At 41.9% G+C, this 23,752-nt stretch overlaps 1 protein-coding gene across 6 annotated transcripts in view; it reads right to left on the bottom strand.

Moving 5' to 3' along the window:
- PTPRU (protein tyrosine phosphatase receptor type U) overlaps nt 1–23,752 on the bottom strand; it is a 580,511-nt gene that overhangs the window by 185,071 nt on the left and 371,688 nt on the right. For all 6 annotated transcript variants that reach the window (XR_009759096.1, XM_061596132.1, XM_061596131.1 and 3 more), the window contains 2 exons: nt 15,494–15,695; nt 142–244 (listed from right to left, as the gene is read on the bottom strand). Coding sequence is in view for 5 of the 6 variants with exons in the window: in XM_061596132.1 (XP_061452116.1) it covers nt 142–244; nt 15,494–15,695 (305 nt within the window). In the remaining variant the exon portion in view is untranslated. The remainder of the gene's footprint in view (nt 1–141; nt 245–15,493; nt 15,696–23,752) is intronic.

The following is a 23,752-nucleotide window of genomic DNA, read 5'->3' as shown; positions in this document are numbered from 1 at the left end:
TTCTGCAACTACAATTCTTTTTATTTTTTAAGCAAGTAGTAGTAGAAGTAGTCAAGGCATAATCCCCTTCCATTCAGGGAAAAGGATTTGTGTTGTCTCAAAGGCCAAAGGTGTTGCATGAGTTGATGGGATTTCCTGTACCTGATAGGGGCACCTCTGCCCTGCGCCGGCCTCAGCAAAACGGTGATGGTGCTCTCCGACTCTCCCAGGGGGGACGGCATGTCCCCATAATCAAAGCTGGGAGCTAAAAAGGAAACCAAAGAAACAACGGTAAGGAGGGATATAATTTCCAGTAGGGATAGGAGAGAAAATTGATTAAGTTTGCATTTAAAGACAAATCTATCAAATTCACACTTAACAAAACAATATGAGAACCAAAACACAGCTATCCTTCAAAATTTGCACTTATCCAAATTTTGCAATGCCATTCTCCAACCAAAGAATTTTTTATAAAAATACATATATTATAATCAATGAATGAATATGTAGATGTGTAAGTTTTTCTTCTATTTTGTTTGTGTCCCTACCTTAGCAGCTATGAAGATGTGTGCCAGAACAATGAAATGTTTTAAAAGATGGAACAATAGTTTTTGTTTTAAAAAAGAACTTAACTCATTATAATGTTATTTGATAATGTTATTTAATTTTATTTGTTATTATAATGTTATTTGTTATTTAATTTAATTTTTGTAAATTGTATTGCTTTTATTGTATTTTTATTGTATTTTTATATTGTATTTTTATACCTGTGTTTATTTTTCTTTGTAAGCCGCCTTGAGGGCCTTTGGCTGAAAGGCGGGGTATAAATAATAATAATAATAATAATAATAATAATAATAATAATAATAATAATAATAATAATAATAATAATAATAATATATTATTGGGGGAAATGTGCATAAAATTCATATATTAATGAAAATAAAATACAAAATGAATTAGGATACATTGCTTGCAAATATGTGTACACTAGTCAAAACTGCATACAAAAATTTGTTTAGTAGGAGAAATTCGCACTAAAACACTGAAGAATTTTCGTGTGGACTTTTTTAAAAGCAATGCAAATTACCACAGAAATGTGAAGAACTGGAAATATGAGAAACAGAGAGAACTGAAATTGACAGATCTTCCCTAATTTCAAGCAGGACAGTCCTGAGGCTGTGATGGTTTCAAAGCACAGCAATGTTCCATCTGGAACAGCAAGCCCCATACTGAGCATACTGAGAGACGGTTGTTACATTCACACTGTGGATAGCTGCATTCTGTGTATCGTTTTGGGAAGTGAGAATGAGATAGGTTTGCATTGCAGGTTTCCTTCAAAATCCACATTTCTCCAGAACTCTTTATCATATACTCTTATATACCCAGCTGATCACTGCACTCTGCAGGTGAGGGCCTCCTGCAGATACCATCTTATCAGGAGGTTCGTTCTGTACAATATAGGAAATGGACCTTTAGTGTGGCGGCACCTACTCTGTGGAATGCCCTCCCCTTGAATATTAGGCAGGCTATCTTTTCGGCGCCTTTTGAAGACTTTCCTCTTTCAACAAGCCTTTTAAGTTGAGACCTATCCCAGTCTGCGTCTGTGTTAGAATTGCTTTTAATATGTCTTTTAATATGTTTTTAACCCTTTTCTTTTAAAAGATGTTTTTAAAGTTTTTTAAAAAAATGTTTTTAATGTTGTTTTGTTTTAATGTATTTTAAGGTCTTTTTATGATGTTTTAAAGTGTTTTTAGTGTTTCTGTTTGCCGCCCTGGGCTCCTGCTGGGAGGAAGGGTGGGGTATAAATAATATAATAAATAAATAAATAAATAAATAAATAAAGCTAGATGGTTAAAAAAATGCAAGAAGAGAGGGTCAGGGGGGTGGCTGTTGTTCAAGCCATCCATGTCTGCATCTGGTAAGAATCGTAAAATGGTCCATGGGAGGAGGGAGCAGAAATGCAAACGAAGCCCTCTCAGGTGCTTTGCAAGTCTCAGGTTGCAGCCGGGGCTGCTGGGAAGGGAAAAAACCCATAAGGGCTGATTCTCCATCTCTGCAAGTACAGCAACCAGTTGCTATTCAGTTCTGGCTCCATCTTTAGGCAAAACACACAGCTGTGTTCGCAGGAAGCAGAACTCAATCTGGAGTATTCCCCTGGAGGTACATAGGAAACTCCCTGATACTGTGTCAGTTCACTGGTCTATCTGGCTCAATACTGTCTACAATACTAACTGGCAGCACTTCTCCCAGATTTCAAGCAGGGTTTTCTCCCAGCCCTACCTGGAGACACCGGGGATTGAACCCAGTACCTTATTTATTGTTTCATTTATTACATTTATACCCCGACTTTATTTTCATGATAGAAACCCACTGTGGCTTACATATGGTTCCCAGGCGGTCTCCCATCCAGGCACTGACCAGACCTGACCCTGCTTAGCTTCAGCAGGGAGCTAGCCTTATGTGCCTTCAGATTTGTGTAATTCTGTAGCTCAAAACAGCCTGTGATGAAGACAGGGTGTCTCTGTCCAGACAGAGTGTCTCTGAAATGGAGCAATTACAACATCATTTTATTTATTTATTTATTTATTTATTTATTGCATTTATACCCCGCCTTTCTTTTCATGAAAGAAACCCAAGGCGGCTTACATATGGTTCCCAGGCGGTCTCGCATCCAGGCACTGACCAGACCTGACCCTGCTTAGCTTCAGCATAGGGCTGGCCTCATGTGCCTTCAGACCATAGCCTGGGACCGTACAAAGCTGACGCTCTGCCACTGAGCTATGGCCCTTCCCTATAAATAGAGGCCCTAGAATGTTCCTCTTCTCCAGCAGCAGCAGCAGCAGCAGCAGCAACTGCCAATGGGAATCACTGGAAAAGGAGCTGGGGGAGCAGAGCTTAGCTGGGGTGGTAAGGGCATCTCTAGAGTTCTGCCTAAGAAGTAGATAGATCTGCACTCCCAGGCCCTGGGACACTCCTCTGTTCTTGCGGCCGAAACAACAGCCAATAGCAACCACTGGAAAAGGAGCTAACTGGAACACAAATGTGGAAATGCACCACCTCAGACCTTGCTTTGCCAAATGCCATCCAGCTGATGCAGGAAAAACTTCCCACAGTTCCCTCAAAACCACCCCTGCCCTCCTCTCTCCCTTAGCTTATAGCCTGCAGGCCCTGATTAATCAGCAGTCACTCAGGTCCACCTCCTGCTGGCTCCTAATTCCTGTGTCCCCATTAAAAAACATCTTAGCCCATTCAGCACTGTTAATAGCTACACCACAGACATTAGCAAACAGCCCTAAGTACTGTATGGCTTGTTAATGAAGCCCAATTAATCCCTTGTTTGTGCCTTTGCAAGACAGAGTATTTTGTTTCCTGTCTTTAATCTTCCCCCTGGCATATATTTAGGGATGGAGGGGGGGTCTGTTATCTCTGCAGTACCAACGCTTCTAAAGAATGCCAGCTTTGCCTCCTCCTGAGAGCCAGCCTGGCCTTCTCTCTCTCCCAGAACTGCCTGGCTGGATGACTCCAGACCCAAACCTTGTACTTGGAATATATTTGCATGCAGACAGGCCAGGCTGCAGAAGGGTTCCTTCCAGCTCTCCAGCCTTGGCACCGGTAGATTTCCCTGCAATGTTTAGGAGATCATACTGCAAATTCTGGGCATTGGCATGATTAGCTTCGCTGACAAAACTTAAGAAAGAAAGAAAGAAAGAAAGAAAGAAAGAAAGAAAGAAAGAAAGAAAGAAAGAAAGAAAGAAAGAAAGAAAGAAAGAAAGAAAGAAAGAAAACAATGGATAGCATTAGGAATAATCTGCTCATTTGGCAAAAACATTTCACTGAGAAAGCTGGCACTATTTCAAGTTCTGGGATCCCATTGCATTTCCTGATTGGAATTTCATGCTTGAGGAATTCAATCTTTGCAAATTTCAATACAAATGGTCCTGATCCGCACCTCCCGGACAGATTAAAATTTAGTCAACCACCACCTTTCACATTTCCCGAATGCTCCAATGCAGTCCTCAGTACTCAACAAAGCACCAAAATAAGTTTTAAAATGTGCACTTTGAGAAAAAAGTGTATTTTACGAACAAATAAGTTTTAAGGCACACATTTAAAGATATGTTTAAATGTAAATTTGCACGCACACACACACACACATCACAGATTAATGCAAAAACAGGACAGAACACACATACGGATGAACCCATGTTAAAGTGACACAAACTGGAAATAAGAATGATTCACCCATCCCTAATCCTGGAACCATCCAGAAAAAGCATGCACTTGGGACTTACTACTTTTCCTGACACACAGATTCACTGCCATATTGGGAAAAGTGTACATTTCCTAGGGCTTTACAGCAGTGTGCCATTTCACACGTACATATTTCATCCCTGATACACAGACAAACGGTAGGCGGCATGCAGGTTCAATCCCTGGCATCTCCAGGTACGGCTGGGAGAGAACCCTGCCTGGAACCCTGGAGAGCTACTGCCAGTCAGTGAGCTAGATGGACCATTGGTCTGACTTGGTCTAAGGCAGGTCCCTATGTTCCTAGAAGTACTGCTCTTCTGACACCAGAAATACAAACATAAGAAGGGACCTGATGGATCAGATCATAGGACCCGTGTAGTCCACCATTCTGTTTGCACAGTGGCCAATCACATACTTATGGGAAGCCAAAAAGCAGGCCACAAAGGCAATAGGCCTCCTCCGGGTATTCATGGGCACTGATACTGGAGGCAATACTAGAAGCAGCTCACCAGGTGGAGTGGAGCTGCTACACCAGCTTCCCAGGAGATGGCTCACTGTTGCTTACTGAGAGGGAGAGAGGCAAGTCAGTGGCAACATTGGCACAGTGCAGATGCACCTGCAGGAGCATCACATAGGCTCCACCAGTGAGTTTGCACCTCAGTGACCTCCCCACTGCCTTGCCCTTCTCCCTCCTGGTAAGCAACACCAATCCACCTGCCGGCAGTGGAGGCTCGTCACTGGGGCTAGTGGGGCACTGCCCCACCAACCTCTGTCTGCCCTCAGACACCCTGCACCTGCTTACCTTCTTACTTATAGCCATTCCACAAGGTGGCCCTGGCTGACAGCTTCCTCCTTCTCCTTGGGGCTTATCCACATCGGAGCATAATTTTGTGCTAAACATGTTGTTTTTACCTCGGTTTTCTGTTTGCACTGTCCACAGTAAGGGTTCAATGCCAGCTGCAAACATGGTGTTTTCTAGTCACACTTGAGGGGAAGCATCAATGACACAGTTTCCTAAAGACCACACCCTCTGATTTAACATTTCCACTCCCTCTGGTTACCTGGAAACCGAGCATGCTCAGTTTGTTCTACCAGTAAGTTTCATTTGTTAAAAAAAACAACCCGGAAGTATGATTATTTGTATTTTCACTGGTACAATACAGATGAAATACAAATGTTTGTTTGAGTACTGTTATGGTTTTGTGCACAAGTTACGGGGAAAGAAAAATAAGGCACCATTTGCTGTAACATAGAAGAGTTTTGCAGAACGGGAGAGAGCAATGGACGTTTCTCTTCAGCCCACAGGAGATGAAACAAAAGAAGGGAGGAGGAGGGAGTGGGCGTGGAGAAGGGAATGATTGACACACCCACCTAAAAGCATCGGAGCAAAGTGTCTGCAAGCCCTACAGATACGGAGTGAAGATGTTTTTTCCTTCCCTTTTTGGATTATCAGAGGATTGGGTTAGTACCGATTTACAGGGGGGAAACTGTGTGATAGCTTCTGTTTGCCAGTAACATCACGTGAACCGTGCAAATTAAAAGGGAATGTGAGTAGCTCCAAACACACAGTAAACCCCTGTGTAGATGAGCCCTTAGTCTCATCTTTGCTCTTGTGCAACCCAGCGGTCTAGAGGGTAAGGGCAAAACTGGAATTATTTGGCTCAACCTATCATTGGCTCTGCTTCCATCTATTCCACCTTCCACCTCACCAGTCCCAATGGGCACCAGCTAACATTGGCTGCTGGGAAACTAGCTTAGCAGCTGCACACCACCCACCAAGACACTTCTGGGCAATGAAGCCATCACAACTAGTTGCCAGCCTTATCCTCTCTGCATGTATAGACCTTTACATCTCCTGGTGCAACACTAAAGAAAGCAGATATGTCTCCTCTAGGGATGAGGGAGGAATTTGATTCAGTTCACATTTCAAGCTAAATTTATCAAATTCACACTTTCCAAAACAATAGAACTGAAACACAGCCATCTTACCTGAATTTTGTGATGCAGTTCTCCAACTAACTAAGCGGTGTTTACAAAAATGCATATATTAGGGGCAAGTGTGCACAAAATGAAAATACAAAAATAGAATAATAGCTGGCAAAAAATGTGTAGATCTGTTAAAACTGCATACAAAAATATTTATTAGCAGAAATTTGCCCTAAAGTGGAATTTTAAAGAATTTTCATGAGGAAAAAAAACCCCTACAAATTGCTGCAGAGATGTGGAGAACAGTTTAAGATTAGAAAAATGAGAAACTGACAGATCATTCCATCCCTAGTCCCCTTCCTTCCATTTGCTCTCCATCCCCATTGTCCACTCTCTCACATGCTTGTTATGGCTATTTAGGGAACATTCCAGGTTAAAAAATAAGAATATGAAGGGGGAAGGACTACCTCAGCCAGGCAAGACTGCAACAACATAAGCCAAAGAATTCCAGCAATAAAATTAAGGCTATTTAGCAAAAGACTTACTTCTGGATTTCTTTGTTTGTGGAAACTGACAGAACATCTTGAGGACACTTTTCTTGCTTGGATTCACTAAAGGCTGAGCAGATGACAAGAAAGTGGTGCAAGCTGCAGGGAGACATACTAATACCCCATCTCCTGCTTTCAGTTTATCTGACCTGATAGTTTTATTGTTCACATTTCTGAAGTGGATGGTATTGTATGCTTATATATGCTGTTAGCTACATTAGGTCAAAGGTGGGGCACACATTTAAATCAGTGAGTCAATCAATCAATCAGCCAACCCTCACTGGAAACAGCTTGAAGCAGGAAAGAATTAGAACAGTTGCACACACAGTCATAATAACAGGAAGCTGCCTTACACTGAACCATCCATTGGTCCATCTAACTCAGTATTGTCTACACTGACTGGCAGCAGTTCTCCAGGGTTCCAGGCAGGAGTCTCTGCTAGCCCTCCCTGGAGATGCCAGGGATAGAAGCTGGGACCTTCTGCATGCAAAGAAGATGCTCTACCACAGAGCTATAGCCCTGTCTCTAACATATGAAGAGTTCTCCTAGATTGGATCAAAGGCTCATCTGGTCCAGCATTCTGTTTTCACAGTGGCCAACCAGATGTCTATGGGAAGTCTGCAAGTGGGATAAGAGTTCAAGAGTACTCTTCCCTCCTGCAGTTTCCAGCAACTGGTATTCAAAGGCAAGCTGCCTCCAACAGTGAGGGTAGAACATAGCCATCAGGGTTAGTACCCATTGATAACCCTGTCCTCCATGAATCCAAGTTGCTGTTTATCACTACATCTTGTGCTGTAGCCTCTCTATATGTCAACTGAATCAGTTCTCAATCCATTCAGGATGCAATCCTACACCAAGGAGTAAGCCATACTGGATACAATGGAATAGGGTTGTACTGCAAAACACCTCACTGCAGAATTTCTGTGATTGCAACAACCATATTTACAATGAATCCCACCTCTCAATTGTCATTTTATGGCTGAGAGATCCAGGATTTAGATCCAGGATTTTAAAAACTATGAAAGCATTGCTTCTGAAAGAAAGAAAGAAAGAAAGAAAGAAAGAAAGAAAGAAAGAAAGAAAGAAAGAAAGAAAGAAAGAAAGAAAGAAAGAAAGAAAGAAAGAAAGAAAGAAAGAAAGAGAGAGAGAGAGAGAGAGAGAGAGAGAGAGACTGAAAACTGATCTTGTCATCTTCAGGCAGTGTTAATCCGATGTCCTGGGGATGGGGCATCTCTTTATTTGTGGGATAGCTGACTTTCCTTTCACAAGTTTATACCAGAAAAACACCTGCTCTTCCACAGCTCAGTGACAAGAGTGCATGCTTTCATGTAGAAAGTCTGAAATTTTATACTTGGCATCTCCAGTTAAAAAGAATTTTGCGTAGCAGGTCAAGCATCCACAAATCCACTTGCCAGCTTTTTCAGGGGTGAGTGCACGGGGTCCTCTGGACACTCAGCACTACACAGATCCATTCCCAGCAGGGCTCATTTCCACTGCAGCTTTTGAGCAGGTGAGAAATGACTGTCCAAACTTTGGAAAGGAATGAGAGGAAGGGGACATTGTTTTGGGGGGAGGGGAGGCCCACAGGTAGAGAGGTTCTGGGATAGAGCGCTATGAGAAATGTCTAAAACTAGATGGCAAATGATTGTGCAAACTCCAAAACTAAGACTGTTTTCTGTTTGATGAATGCAATACACATGTGAGACAAAAACAGGGAGAAATTAAATAGGGTTCACAGTTAAAATTTGAACATTTCAAAACCATATGAGAATTGAAACACAGCCATCCTTCAAATTTAACATTCACCCGAATTTTGTGAAGCAGTTCTCCAACCAACCAATGACCGGTTTTTCATGTTTGTATTGTTTTGTTAATTGAGAACATTCCAATTATAATTATATTCACACAATTCTGCTTGTGAATTGCAGGGATGCTTCATGGATGTTGCATAGTAAACTGACCAAACCTTTGTGCACCTCTGGAAAGACCACAGCAAGAATCCCTAGAGAGCCACTGCCAATCACAGTATACAACACTAGACCAGATAGATCAGTGGTCTATCTCAGCTGCCTATGTACAAACACACACACACACACCATGGTCTTATCTGGTTACATGCCCACAAAATATTATTCTTTGCATCTATGACATTATCATCCATCTGCCTTATGCAAGATCTGTCTCCCTGAATCTTCATCTTCAGTACAGAAAAGACACACTCACGGTCCTGCATTGTCTAATGAAAAACACAAACCCTCCTTGTGCAGCAATGCCACCTTATCTATTCCACCTCAGACAATATTTCCCATTCATGCAGATAATATCATTTCTCCGAGACCACTTGTAGCAAGACACAGGGCCAACAGCATTCAATTTCTCCTTTCCCAGTCCACCCCCACTAATAGATCCCATCAAAGCCGCTCCACTGAGTTAGGAAATGTGTTTCAGCGCCGGAGCCTCCGTAATGTAAACAAGGCAGCTTTTGGACCGCAAGGCAAGTAAATTATCCAGCAGGGTTGTAAAATGTAATGCATACTTTTTTTCTCTATTTGAATTCTGACTGCAGGGTAGCTGGGAAAAGGAGGAGGGGACCTCTGAAGCATGAAGAATCCATTTCAAGGGGAGCATATTTAAAGGAATCAGCCCAGTGGGATATGTGGTTACCCTGTCAGATCAGCTGCACCGAGTTGCCGCTTGTCCTGAGTGCCAGAAATTGGCTGGGGCTGTGACATCTCTCTCTTGCAACCTGCCCAGTTCTAGAGTGTCCTGTCCTAATGCACATGCCACAGCTGTAAAGCACAAAGGGGACATCATCTGGAAAAAGCCAAGGACTTTGATGGATTTGGCTTTAAATGTGAACTTAAACAAGTTTATCCCCCATCCCCATTGGGTGAAGACACTTGGGTGCATGAAGCTATCAATGGATGAGCTGCATTTTCTGAGCAACAAAACACTGTGATGATCCATTTTTTTTATGCAACAATTGCTCAGTTGCTACTCACTGCTCCAGGAAAGCCCTATGTCTTCTCTTGAGAAAGCACATCTGCTGCAAATGAATTACACTTTCTTACAGCATTACCCATGACCTAGGACCTTGCAGACCACAGCAGCCTTGGATGAGGGCCACTTCTACAGGGGAAGAACCACCAGCACCTTATTCAGGGCCTTTCAGTTGGAAGACACAGCCCTGCCACTAGAATCCTCTGTCTTGGGGAATGAGTCTCAGGCAGTACCTCCCCCCTGACACAGGCCTCATGAAAGCCAAAAACATTAGGAAAGGGCCCTTTAACCAGAGTGAGGGAGAGCCTATTACACTTCAGGTCTGGTTAATCTACTTAAGGCTTCAGTTGACTCATCTCCCTGCAGAGACAACATCTCCTGTAGCTGCCTTAGAAGAGCCCCTTGGATCTGTCCAAGGTCCTAAGTGCTCTCTGCATGACTCAGGCACGTGACTAGACACTGCCTACTTTCCCCTGAGAGTCATAAGCACCCACAGAACTAGACACTAGTTCTCAAAATCATAATGTTTTGTTGCTCAGAAAATGCAGCTCATCCACTGGTAGTTTCATGCGCTCAGGTGTCATCACCCAATGGGGATGGGGGAGAAATTTGATTAAATTCACATTTAAAACCGAATCCATCAAATTTGCACTTTCCCGAACAATCGGAGTACTGAAACACTTCCTTCAAAAATGCACACTTTTCTGAATTTTGCAGTTCTCCAGCTAAACAATGCTTACAAAAATGCATATATTAGGGGAAAGTGTGCATAAAATATGAATATATTAGCAAAAATAACATATACAAAAATGCATCATGCACAGAGAAATTACTTGCAAAAATGTGCATATTAGTCAAAAACTCATACAAAAAATTGTGTTAGGAAAAATTCACACTATAATCTGACAAATTGTTAATTGCTGCAGAAATGAGAACTGAATTTAAGATTGGAAAAATGAGAAACTGAGAGAAGCAAAACTGACAGATTCTTCCATCCCAATGACCCACTAACCAGAGGCTGATCCAGAAGGGACATCCTTGGAGAGGAGGATGCTGAGTCACAGGGCATTTTTTGCCCCATCATGGACTCTGCATTCTCAGATGTTCAGCAGGACCCCACCAAAGATTCCAGTAGTTGTGGAGAATGTAGTGGTGTCAGGGCTGGGTTGTATATAATCCAGAGGTTCAAAGGTTCATCATCATCCCTATCCCACAATGAGGGGTTGCAATTATTTAGCAGCTGATCCCTGATCAAAGTAAGTGGGAACACTATGCAAAGTGTGTTTGGGAGGAAGGAACTGGGTGCACTTTCGTTATTTGGAAATGTTTGAAGGTGCACTGTAACAAGAAGTGAGCTTTATATGTGGATCTGGAAAGGTTTCTGAGAGCACTACACAGAGGCGTTTTGCTGGTTTAAATTCAGCTGCAGTCAGCATCAGAGCACAAACGGTTAGCATTCAGTGGCTGTTGGCAAGCCTGTAATCACAGAATGGTGGAGCTGGACGAGACCACAAGAGACCACAATCCCCTGCAAAAAGAGGATTTCTAGGACTTGGATTGCAGAATGCTTGCGCATACCAAGTTTATTGCCTCTTGCTTCTTGCATACAAAGCAAAGTACGCACAGCAAAGGCTATGGTGACAAAATCCTGGCTCCAAGCACAGTTCTCAGTGGGCTGCCAGCCATCAGACTGAAGCCGCTTGGCAACTAACCAGCTGCATATTTCCATAGATTCCATGGACAGACCAACAAACAAAGAAGCTGCAAAGTCTTAACTATCCACTCTCTCACTCTCTCTCACTCACTCTCTCTCACTCCCTGTGCATTATGAAATGTGTACAGCAATTCCACATGCTGTGCTTTTTTTTTTTTTTGGTGTGAAGAGAAGGGTCTGTGGTCTGCACAGCTGTGTCCTCAGTCCAGCACTGAGGGAAGAACTTGAGCCTGCAACACCACAAGGGCATCAATGTTCTACCAATGATTAGATCTGTTAGGACCTAGGTCAGATGGTAAAAACATGAAATGAATGGAAATAAATCCATACGCCAGAATTTTGGGTTGTATGTAGGGATGGACAACAAATTAGATTAAGTTTTCATTTAAAGCCAAAACAAGATGAGAACTGAAACCCAGCCATCTTTTGAAATTTACCCATCTGAATTTTGGACTGCAGCTCGCTCTCCAACCAGGCAATGTTAACAAAAGTGTATATATTACAGAAGCGTGCACAAAATGAATATATTGGTAAAAATAACAAACAAAAATGCATATATATATATATATATATCCACATATATTACTGCAGAAGTCTGAAAAACTGAATTTAAGGTTAAGAAAATGAGAAACTGAGAGAACAGAAATGGATAGATATCCCTAGTTGTATCCAATGCTAGTTGAGACTTGTTGAAATTAATGAGCATGACTAAGTTAGGTCCATCAATTTCAATGGGTCTACACTGAGTAATGCTTAGTTGGCTGCAACCCTTTGTACTCCCACTTTGACACTGAATGCTCCTTCTTGTTTTAAGCTGACTTGAACCCAGTGATGTGGGTTTTCCAGAAAAGTTTGAATTAGAAAAATTTCCCAGAAAATATCCCTATGTAAATTTGTACAGGTTAATTTGGATTGGAATTTTTTTTTATTTTACCTTGGAAAATGTTCTGATGACCTAGATAGTACTCCAGTTCAGCATGTTTATACTATTTGTGTTAAGTAAACAAAGCTAAACACTTTGAAACCATTAAGCAGGTCTTCAATTGCATTTGCAATGGGCAAAAGGTTACTAACATGGTTACTAACAAATTTCTGAAATGGAGAATCTTCCACAGAAAATATAGGACTGTAAAATGTTGGGAAATTTTCCTTTTGAGGAAATTCTCCAAGGAAAAGATGTCCACTCCACATCACTGCTCAAACCAACCTGCCAGCACTGCGTAGTGGCATGAGCAGGATCTCCTGATCTCATTACTCATGGCTGTTTTTCCCAAGGATTTGCTTCTGCATTCTAACTTTAGAGCAGGTGCAGGGAAACTTTGGCCCTCTAGATATTGCTGAACTACAACTCCCATCATCCATAGCCATTGGCCATACTTGCCACAGCTGATAGGGGCTGTAGTTTATCATTTCACAATTTTATGACATTTTCATTATTTTATTGTATGCTGCCAAGAATATATTTTATGAGTTGGCATTTATAAATATTCTTATGCAATAAATAAAATATTTCAATTAAAAATCATTCAAGACAGCAACACACTATTATAAATTAAATGAAAGAACTTAAAACAGTTCTAGATCTACAGCTGTATAAAACCTTTCAGAAGAAGCAACCAAAATAAGTGGATTGCCTGTAATGATGGGCTCACACTCAAGTCATGCTTTGTTGCAGAAGGTCGCAGGTCCAGCTAAAAAAGATCAAGACCACCAGAGGCTTGTTAGATGGGAAGCAGCAGTTGGAACTAATAGTATAGTGGCGAATTCAGAAGGGCAGAGTCCTTTCATGATAGTCACGTCACACACCTTCACAGCCACACTCCCTTTTCCACTTTCCCTTGTCTCACTTGCTTTCCCTGTCATCTCACGAGTCCAAACCCCACTACAACAGACGTCCCTAGGAGCCAATCAACATGAAAGGGGAGGCTGTGTGGTAGCTACCGAGAAGAATCTTCTCAGTGGCTGACTCACCTCCTTTCCCTCCGATTAGCTCCAATCAGCATGAAAGGGCCAGGATTCTTCTCAGTAACTAACACAGTTCCTTTTTCATGCTAATAGGCTCATACATAGGAACCTGGCTGGAACCCTGCTTGCCCAACAAGGAATGGTTCTGCGACACACACCCCACAACCCTGAACGACTACACCCCTGGCTGGAACCACTCAGCTGGGCAGGTGAGCCATTTACCCAGACCTGGTTGCATGCTGTTGCTCTCCCGGAATTCTCCCTCTCTGCCTGAGAACACCAGCCTTTCCACCAAGGGAGGAGAGGAATCGCCCTCACTGCTTGGACTGACAGCTTGTTGGATGGGAGGCAGCAGTTGGAACCATCCAGCCCTGCCTGCACTCTCTCGCTCTCCTCAAACCCTCTCTGCCTGGTAACACCTGGTAACACCGGCCTTTACACCGCGGGTGGAGAGAAAATATTTTACTTCATGCTTGAAGAAATCGGCTTGCTGTGTCCAGCATTTGGCATTTTTGAAGAACTGGCCACCGCTTATATTTTTGTTGATATTGTACTGTTCTGAAAATGTTTGGGGTTTTTTCATATCTGGCTCTGGTTCATATATGTCTTGATAGCTTATTTTATACCAGGCTGAAGGCACATAAGGCCAGCTCCCTGCTGAAGCTAAGCAGCGTCAGGTCTGGTCAGTGCCTGGATGGGAGACTGCCTGGGAACCATATGTAAGCCGCCTTGGGTTTCAATCATGAAAAGAAAGGCAGGGTAAAAATGTAAGAAATAAATAAAATAAATAAATAATGTATTTTAAATGTTATAACATTTATATTATCAAAATGAATTCTTTGTTTGGGTTATTATATTGTGGTTGAACAGACATTCGATTGTCGTTATAATGTTACATTGATATGTACTTTTTCCTGTTGTGTTGTGAGACGCTTTGGGTGCATTTTTGTGGAAAAGCAGCACACAAATTGGATAAAATATTTAAAAAAATATGAAAATATATCACGTAGCACAGGTGTGGGGAACCTTTGGACCTCCAGATATTGCTGAACCACAACTCCCATCATCCTTGCTATTGGCCATGCTTTCTAGGGCTGATGAAAGTTGTAGTTCAGCAACATCAGGAGGGCCAAAGGTTCCCTACACCTGCTTTAGAGAAAGGGACTAACCATTTTGCTGCCTGAGGTAGAACAGCAAATGGGACACACACCACACTGCTGTTTCATCACTAGTGACTGGTAGTAGGCTAAGTGCTGCAGTGCTGAAGATAAAGGCAGTGGCATCCACCGCCCATCCGAACACTCCATAGCTCCATCTAGCTGGACCAACTGGAAGTGGATGCACCCAACCCTCATAAGATGTTCCCAAGATTCCCTGAGACTTTGCCAAGCTTTTGTGGTAAGGTTTTGCAAGACTTGGTGACATCTTACAAGGCTTGAACAAGGTCTACATAAGGCTACATAGCCTGGCCTCAGTCTGTTGGAGGCTGCATGGAATATAGCTTGCTTTTTTCCCCCGAGCCCAGTTCTAAATTTAGAAGCTATTACACTGCTGATTTTGTAATTAAGAGAAAGACAGAGTCCAAATGCCTTCTCCCAACGAGGGATGGAACTGTCAATTTTGGTTCTCTCAGATTTGCACGTTTCCAATTTTAAATTCAGCTCTCCACATTTCTGCAGCAATCTGCAATTTTTTTTACCAAAAAAATCCACATGAACAACCTTTGGTATTTTAATGTGGGTTTTTGAAGTGACAAATACTTTTATCCAACTGGAAATAGGAGCAAGGCAGGGAGAGAGAGCTGGAATAGTTAATGCAATTCCTTTGCATCAGCAGCTGGCATGAAGCCTGACAACAGTGCCATGATCACATACGGGTGTCCTTGTCAGCAGAAAACCAGCTCATCACACACATCCAGCTTTTAGAAAGAAAATAAAGAATTATTTCCATTAGCTTGCCAGATGTCACTACATTCAATCTGTGTTTTTGGGTGTCTCCACAGCAAACTGATGAAACTGAAGTCTAGGGTCATGTACTAACTTTGGGCAAAGCCTAGATTTCTCACGGAAAGAAAAAGAAAAGCCCTTTCCCTCTTCCTGCCACTCACCTGAGATATTAGTGGTGATCTCAGTTAGAGCTGTCTGACCAAAACCCTTGCCAGTTCGTGCCCGCACTGAGAAGAGGTAGGTTGTCCCAGGATGCAGGTTGGAGAAAACATGGTAGGTTTCATTTCGGAGCTTGGAGACAGTGCGTCGTGGACCAGGCACATTGACCGCTGGGTCAGAGGATTCAATGCTCTGGTAGCTGATCTAGGAGAAAGGGATATACTTTAAGGCAATGCCAGTATCAGAATATAGAAACAAATAAATGAATATAGAATGTTGGCATGTTCAGAACCTCCCATTCTATTTTCACCAATAATCATGCATCATCCAAAGGTAACCTCGTTATGTCTGTGGCATATATCCACATGAACATGTGTGCAATTTTCACAAGGATAGGATTCTCCAAGCTGTTGTTTTTCATATTAGTTCATTATTTCCTTTTTACATAAAGGCACAGAGGCCAGACAGTCTTATGCATTTAAGTGCATAATTCTTCCGCTTGTCCTTTGTTTAAAATGGGCAGACTATTATAGGAAAGCAGGGGAATGTCACTGAATTTAGTGTGGACCTTCATTTGAAGCACTGAGCAGCTTGCTATTGTGCCACATGCTAGGCTAAGCCTTCCATGTTATTCTTCCGTTTAGTCATTAGTAGGGGTAAGCAGTGGTGTCAAATGAATCCTGAGTGGTGTGTTTTGGAGGGATACTGGGCTTGTTTAAAATGAAATGGGAGCTGAACAAGGTGTCCCAATCTAAAGTGCCTTCCCACTGAGGTCTTGTAGCACCCCAGTGACTCGGATGTCAGAAAAATGCAATATGCGTCTGCTAAAAGTGAACGTAATGTCTCTAAGCTTATCATATATGAAAAATGTCAGGGTGAGGAGGGGGAAAGTAGATTGTATTTGGTAAACACTAGAGTTAGGAGAGGGAGACCAGAGAGACCCATTGTGACTGAATGGTCAAGCTTGTGAACAAAGGAAATGATTTTATCCAGATTCTCCAAGCCTAGGGCTTTGGGGAAGGAATGAGAATCTATTTTAGTTCACCCTGTCCCACCAAAAAAAAATAAAAAAAATCAATGTCAAAGGTGTTTGTTAGATGCATTATCTGCAGTTTGGCAGGTGTTTTACCTAGGGGCATCTTTCTTATGGCTGCTCCTTCCAGACCAATTGCTCAAAAAACTCTCCAGAATTCCTTTTTTAATTCCCCAACACTATAAAGGCTGCCTTTGTGGTAAAACTACTGCAGCTAAACTTCTGAAATTTGGCTTGATTTATACCACCAGGTGGGGCTACCATGCCTCAAATTGTTATCCAATTCTGTCAAAAAATAAAATAAATAGTCATTTCCTTTTTAAAAAAATCTTCTGTTTGCCTATAATTTGGCAGGCTTAATACACTGCCAAGGGGACATCATGCTTACAAATATTATCCACTTCGATCAAAAGGGGGGGGGAGTTATAGCTGGCTGTTTTTTTATTTTCTCAACTGTGAATTTGGGGACAATGATTTTCCCCCCCAAAAGGTGGACTTAACCTTGGACTGCGAGCTGAACTGAGTAGCCTCCAAAGCACTTCAGGCAGAAGCAGGCTCCATTCCGAAGCACCAAATCAGGGTCTGAACTTAAATTTGTAATTGGTGCGCATTCCTCGTCACTAGTCAGTTTGCTATCACATCTAACCATTATGCAGGTTCACTCAGACAGAAGAGCAAATGGCACCCACCCACAAAGTCATGGTACAAAATATCCAAGGTTGGTTAACGTATTTTGGCACCTAAAGCAGAGAATCCCACAAGTGCCTCTCCCGCTCCCTAGCAGTAATAAATAATCTGCTACCCTCTCATGTTACCACATATCAGTTGCCTGAAGAGGCCATCTCCCTCTGCCTAATGGATGGGCTGTTCCTGCACTTATCCGAGACCCTGCAGAGCTGCTGCCAGTCAGAGTAGACAAGACAGGGAAAGATGGGTCAGTGGTCTGACTTGGTATATAGTAGCTTCCTATGCTCATAAAATGGTAGTATGCATGCTTAGTGCACCAACCAACAAAAGGCCCCTCTTCTGGTGTTTCCAAAGGGTTTTCATTTTTTTAAAAAAACTATTGGATATCTTTCCTTCTTTCTTTCATGAAGGAAAGCAGAGCAGAGGATCAACTCACCTGAAAAACCATAACAAACCAACTCTAGAGACTCACTGAAAGATCGTGCCCTAGTTCTCACTAAGGTGGTTGTGGGGAAAAGAAAACTAGGGCCCCATCTGCACTATACATTTAAAGCAGTATCATACCACTTTAAACACTCACGGTTTCCTCCAGAGAATCCTGGGAACTGTTAAGGGTGCTGTTGAGATTCCTGTTCCTCTCACAAAGCTACAATTCCTTGAGTGGTTTAACAACCTCTTCCCAGGGAACTCTAGGAATTGTAGCTCTGTGAGGGGAATGGAAAAATGAAATGGGCTGCCTTCAAGTCAATCCCGACTTACGGCGACCCTATGAATAGGGTTTTCATGATAAGTGGTATTCAGAGGGGGTTTACCATTGCCTTCCTTTGAGGCTGAGAGGGAGTGACTGGCCCAAGGTCACCCAGTGAGCTTCATGGCTATGTGGGGATTTGAACCCTGGTCTCCCAGGTCGTGGCCCAACACTCTAACCACTACACCACACTGGCTCTCTTGAGAGGAATAGGGGTCTCCAACAACTCTCAGCACCCTTCACAAACGACAGGTCCTAAGATTCTTTGGGGAAAGCCATGATGGTTTAAAGTGGCATGATAACTGTTTTCAATTTACAGTGCAGATGGGGGCCACTGCCTGTGTTGCACCACTTCAGATTCCAAGTGTGGGCTCAGGGACCATGTTTCCTCATAGGCAAGGGTCACATGCCAGCTGTGGCAAGGACTGAGGCAAAAGTGGGTGGAGCAACAGAGGAGACTCTGACTGTTTTACCTGGTGTTAATCAGTACATCTGGTAAAGGTGATCAGGAGCTGGGGAGGGGTTCAAGAGTCCTCTCCCACTCCCAGTCCCCACTCTGTATGCTTTTTGTACAGAGGAATATTCAGTTAATTGTGAGCTCCTGCCTGAAGTCTCAAGTGGTACAGCCAGACAGCAATTTATCACCGTGGTGAGAACTGGGCCACCCTGAGAAGTTTTAGAAAAGAGAATGAAAAGCCGCTTGCATTCTGCATTCTAAACAATGGGGCTTGGAAGGAACTAAAAAGTTGTCCTTAATCTCCGAGATTGTAAAACATGTCTTCGGAATTATAATGGAGCCTGTGTCAATTCTCCAGGAGGCAGCATTCAGCCCACGGCACGGCAGGCAGAACAGTGCACAGATAAGCATCAGCTTTCTTCACTCTGCTGTTTCTGTGCTCTAATAATTTTTGTTGATGCCAGAGAGGGCAGAGGCACAGGATGAAAAGCAAAAAAGAGATAACAGAGAGTTTTGCTTGGCTGCATTTGGGAGGGAACATGGCAGACACCAAATTCACACACAGAGGGGGAGAGAGAGAGAGAGAGAGAGAGTCCTATTCAAGAAACTATCCAATGACAATGTATCCCTTTGCTCTCCACTTTGAACGGGGCAAATGATGCCTTGCTGGGAGAAAAAAGAGCAAACTCGTAACAATTGCTTGGTGTTACATGGCAAGGCCCTCCTAGATTACCAGGTGTGCTGTTGCTCGTGAGGTCTGCTCCGGCATGACACCCTGTGGGACTTCTGGAGTTCCACATTCATGTCATGCTCAGCATTCCAAGCTTATTATCCACTGACTCCCTCCCCACAAGTCTATACATAATGGAGGTTGTTAGAGGAACCTGGCATGATAAATCTCCATAGGGACCATTTGTGGAAAGAAACCACTTGGGCAAAGGACAATAGCTTTGCATGCAAAAGGTCCTAGGTTCAATATCAGACATCTCCAGGTAGAGTTGGGAAAGACTGAAACCCTAGAGAGCTTGCTGCCAGTCAGTGTGCACCAGCCTTTGCCAATCTGATGCCTTCCAGATGTTTTGGACTGCAATACCATGCTGCCTGGGGCTGAGGGGAATTGTAATTCAAAACATCTGGAGGGCACCAGGTTGGAGAAGTGTACAAGTAGGGATGTCGGAGATGTCTGACAAAAAAGGAAGTGGAAATTGCTGCAGTTCGCGTGTTCATCTGTGGACAGGAATGGAAATCTGTCAAACAAATACGATCAATATTCATTTACATCATTGTGGTTTTTAAGTCCACAAACAATAACTTAACTATTGCCTTTTTAAAACATCGTTTTGATACGTCCTTGACATATCAAATGTAAGATATGTTAGCTATGTAAATAGTTATGTAACTTATGTATCCTATGATAAATAATAGGCAGCGAGACAAATAACATAGGACTTGATGGAAAGAGGATTGCAGCAGAACAGAAACAGCACCTATTGTGAAAAATACAGGTTGGAATGGAAATCACAGCATTCTTACATCCCTAACTACAATGACTCTACTTATAAGGCATCTTCCTGTGTTGTACATCGTTGTCTTATATTACTGTTACTTTTAATTGCACGACTTTGAATGTAAAGCTCAAAATGAACATTCATCCTGCTCAGAAAGTTTGGCCCTGTTTTGAGTCATAGCTAGAGCTCTATGAGCTGAGCCTCACACAAAAAGGTCTCCTCAGCCAACCTTCTTGCTACCTATCTCTCCCTGCTAGCCCAACCTCCAGCAACACTGCCTTCCCCAAAGAACTGGCTGAAAGAAACTGCACAGGGGAGGCTTCAAAAGGACCTGCTGCCTGTTACACCTTCCCCCTCACCACAAAAAAATGCTTGTTTTGTTTTTTATTATATGTGGTTAGAGTGTTGGCCTATGACTTGGGAGACCAGGGTTCGAATCCCCACACAGCCATGAAGTTCACTGGGTGACCCTGGGCCAGTCACTGCCTCTCAGCCGCAGAGGGAGGCAATGGTAAACCCCCTCTGAATACCGCTTAACAAGAACACCCTATTCATTGGGTCGCCATAAGTCGGGATCAACTTGAAGGCAGTCCATTTCCATTTTCAACTTTTTTGAATGTTCATTTCCTTGTTTGTTGGTTGGTTTTATGCTGAAGGAATGGACGTAAAAGTTTATTACAGTCAAAGACCAGACAAGAGGGAATGGATGGCAGGAGACTTGAAAGGAGGGAAGAGGAACCATATTTCTCCTACTTGGGCTTTTTTGAAAGTTTGAAAGAAATGCTTGAAAAGATGAAATTGTTTTCAGTATTGGTGGGAGGGAAGACAAAACACCCTGACTCACTACGAATATAAGAAGGCATCCATTTCCATTCCACCCCATATTTGTCACATGCAGCACTGTTTCTACTCTGCTGCAATGCGGCTTCTCACAAAAACTGTTATTTGTTAATTACGTAATTAATTACATTATCATTACATTATTCCACAGAATGCATTTTAAAGCAAAGGAAATGTAACGTAACTGGGAGGGGGGAGCCATCAATCATGTATCATTATGTATTATTTATGCACTGAAAATGAACAGCAGCGAATACTGATCTTATTCACTTATTCATTGGATTGATTTCCATCTGGGCAGAGGGCAAATAAACATTGGCAATTTCTGCTCCCATTTCTGTTTTCTCTGACATTCCTGTGTCTCACTCATTTTTAATCTCTAACAATAATTATGTTCTTGCTCGGGATGGAAAGTTCTGTTAGTTTAGGTTCTCTCAGTTTCTCATTTATCCACTCTAAAATTCAGTCCAACACATTTCTGCAGCAATTTGCAATTTTTTTTTTTTAAAAAATCCTCATGAAAATTCTCTATCATTTTAGTGTGAATGTCTACTAAACACATTTCTGTAGGCAATTTTGACTAACGTACACATTTTTGCAAGCAATTTCTTATCGCATAATGCATTTTTGCATGCTATTTTCACTCAATTATTCATTTTTATGCACATTTTCCTGTAGTATATGCATTTTTGTAAACATGGTTTGCTTGGCGAACTGCACTGCAAAATTTGAATTTTGAAGGATGGCAGTTTCAGTTCTCATATTGTTTCGGAAAGTGCAAAATTGGTAGATTCGGCTTGCAGTGCAAACTGAACTGAAATCCTGAGTTCTCACACAAGTTTGTGCAGCCAGAACATCAAACCCATGTGGCGAACAAGAGAAACAAAAGGATATTAGTATTTATTATTATTATTTATCACTTTTCTGTCCTGCCCCTCCTCCCAAAAGGAGCCCGTGGCGGCAAAAAACAAAGCACAAAAAACAATACCATCAAAATAAAACAAAATATATTTACAGCATTTAAAAGCAATTAAGAAATCTTAACTTTAAAAAGAGAGCAGCTAAAAACATTTAAAAACTATGCAGATGCCAGCCAAGGATGTATTCAGTTTTGTCCATGGGCATATTTTTTGTGTACTTTATATTAACGCAGATCTTAGGCCCTCAATAGATTACTGTCTTTCCTCAGGCAGGGTGTGGTGGCCACCTCAAGCAGCTGATTTTGGCTGGGTGTCACAAGAAGGATAGCAAATTGTTAGTTACTTCAGTGGTTCTTAACCCTTTGGGGATCACTGACCCCTTTGAGAATCTGATGAAAGCTATGGACCCCCCCCATAGATAAATACAATTCATTTTATTGCATTGGAGATTGATTTTTTCCACTGGATTCACAGATCCCCTAAAGGACCCCCAGGTTAAGAATCCCTGAGTTACTTAATATATCATTATTGTATTTTGACCTCCAGAAACCCAGGGAGAGGTGTGTGTTGGATTTTCACCCTCAGGGAGAAAATAAGCTGACTGGACTTGGGTACTGTATACCATGACTTGGGGGTAGGGATGGGTGAGAAATTCAATTCAGTTCACATTTCACACTGAATCTACCAAATTTGCACTTTCCAAAACAATATGAGAACCTAAAAACAGCCATCGTTCAAAATTCGCACTTATTCTAATTCTGCAACGCAGTTTGCTAACCAAACAATGTTTACAAAAATGCGTATGTAAGGGGAAAGTGTGCATAAAAATGAAGCTATGAGTAAAAATAACATTCAAAATGCATTATATGGTGAGCAACTGCTTGCAAAAATATGTACATTCACTAATAGGCAAAAAACCCTTGTGGCTTAAGAACCAACAGACAGCGCACAGATATTTCTATCAAACTTTAAAAAGCAGGGAAATTGGGCAGCTATAGTGAATGCATCACTGGAGCAGGAGGCCTGACCTCCTCTCTGAGATATTGGGCTGCCCTACAAATTTGTAAAACTGCAAACACAATTTGGGTTGGCTTTCACAGTACAATCCACTTTCTGTGTAGATTGGAAGAATTTGGTAACATGTGCCTCTAAGCATATAGTGAGTGGCGGCAACACCTGCCATCTCCAAAGATGGAGAATTACATCTTTGTATGTTTGCTAGTGTTCTTCTTACTTTACTTCTTTCCTGTGTTACTAATGCTTCTACAGAGAATCTAATCTAGAAAATTTTATTTTCCCCATTATTCATCCTAGAAATCTGTGTCAAATTTATTTTTATTAATTTCAAAGCCTTTTTATTGGTCAATGTCATATGATGGTGAAGACAGCCTTTTGTTTTTCAAATTGGAGGTTATGTTCTATTTCTATTTTGGGTGCATTAACAGCTGGATCTAAAACTGCAGTTTAATGTAAAATCAAACTGATTACAATATGTTGCTACTTCAGCAATGGCTCTAGCTGTTGGAAAAAAGAGGATTCATGTTTTCAGCCTGCTATGCTCAAACTACTCCACTTAAGGAAAGGTGGGCACGGTCAATTAAAAACACAGAGCACACCTAGAATTTTGCTAGAATATATTTCACCTCCCTCTGTTTTATCATGTGCAAACTGAGACCTCATGTCCATTAGAGATCATTCTGCAGAACAGTCAGTGTCATAATTCCACAATTGTTTTTGGATTTTTTTTAGTGTAAATTATGCAAAGTGTTGCTGTACTTCATATATTCACAGAAACAGAAGCAAAAGAAAATGGTTTACTATAGGAAACTTTACTAAAATTTCAAAGTAAATCAAACATATTTAAAGTGACTATCTGAACTATATAAACTGTCAATATTGTTGCTTCCTTCTTGCTAAAACAACATCAGCACAGCACATGTCTTGTTTCTGTTATTTGGGCTGATTTCCCATTTCCTGAGTATTTTGAATGCAATCAATGCTCAAACAAGATGTTTGTTTTTGTTAGCGACTCAGATCAGCAACATCAGCTGGTGAAAACAAAGCTGAT

This window comes from Rhineura floridana, chromosome 15 (assembly GCF_030035675.1).
Source record: "Rhineura floridana isolate rRhiFlo1 chromosome 15, rRhiFlo1.hap2, whole genome shotgun sequence".
Classification (NCBI taxonomy): Eukaryota; Metazoa; Chordata; class Lepidosauria; order Squamata; family Rhineuridae; genus Rhineura; species Rhineura floridana.
This window is presented reverse-complemented; position numbering and strand designations above follow the sequence as displayed.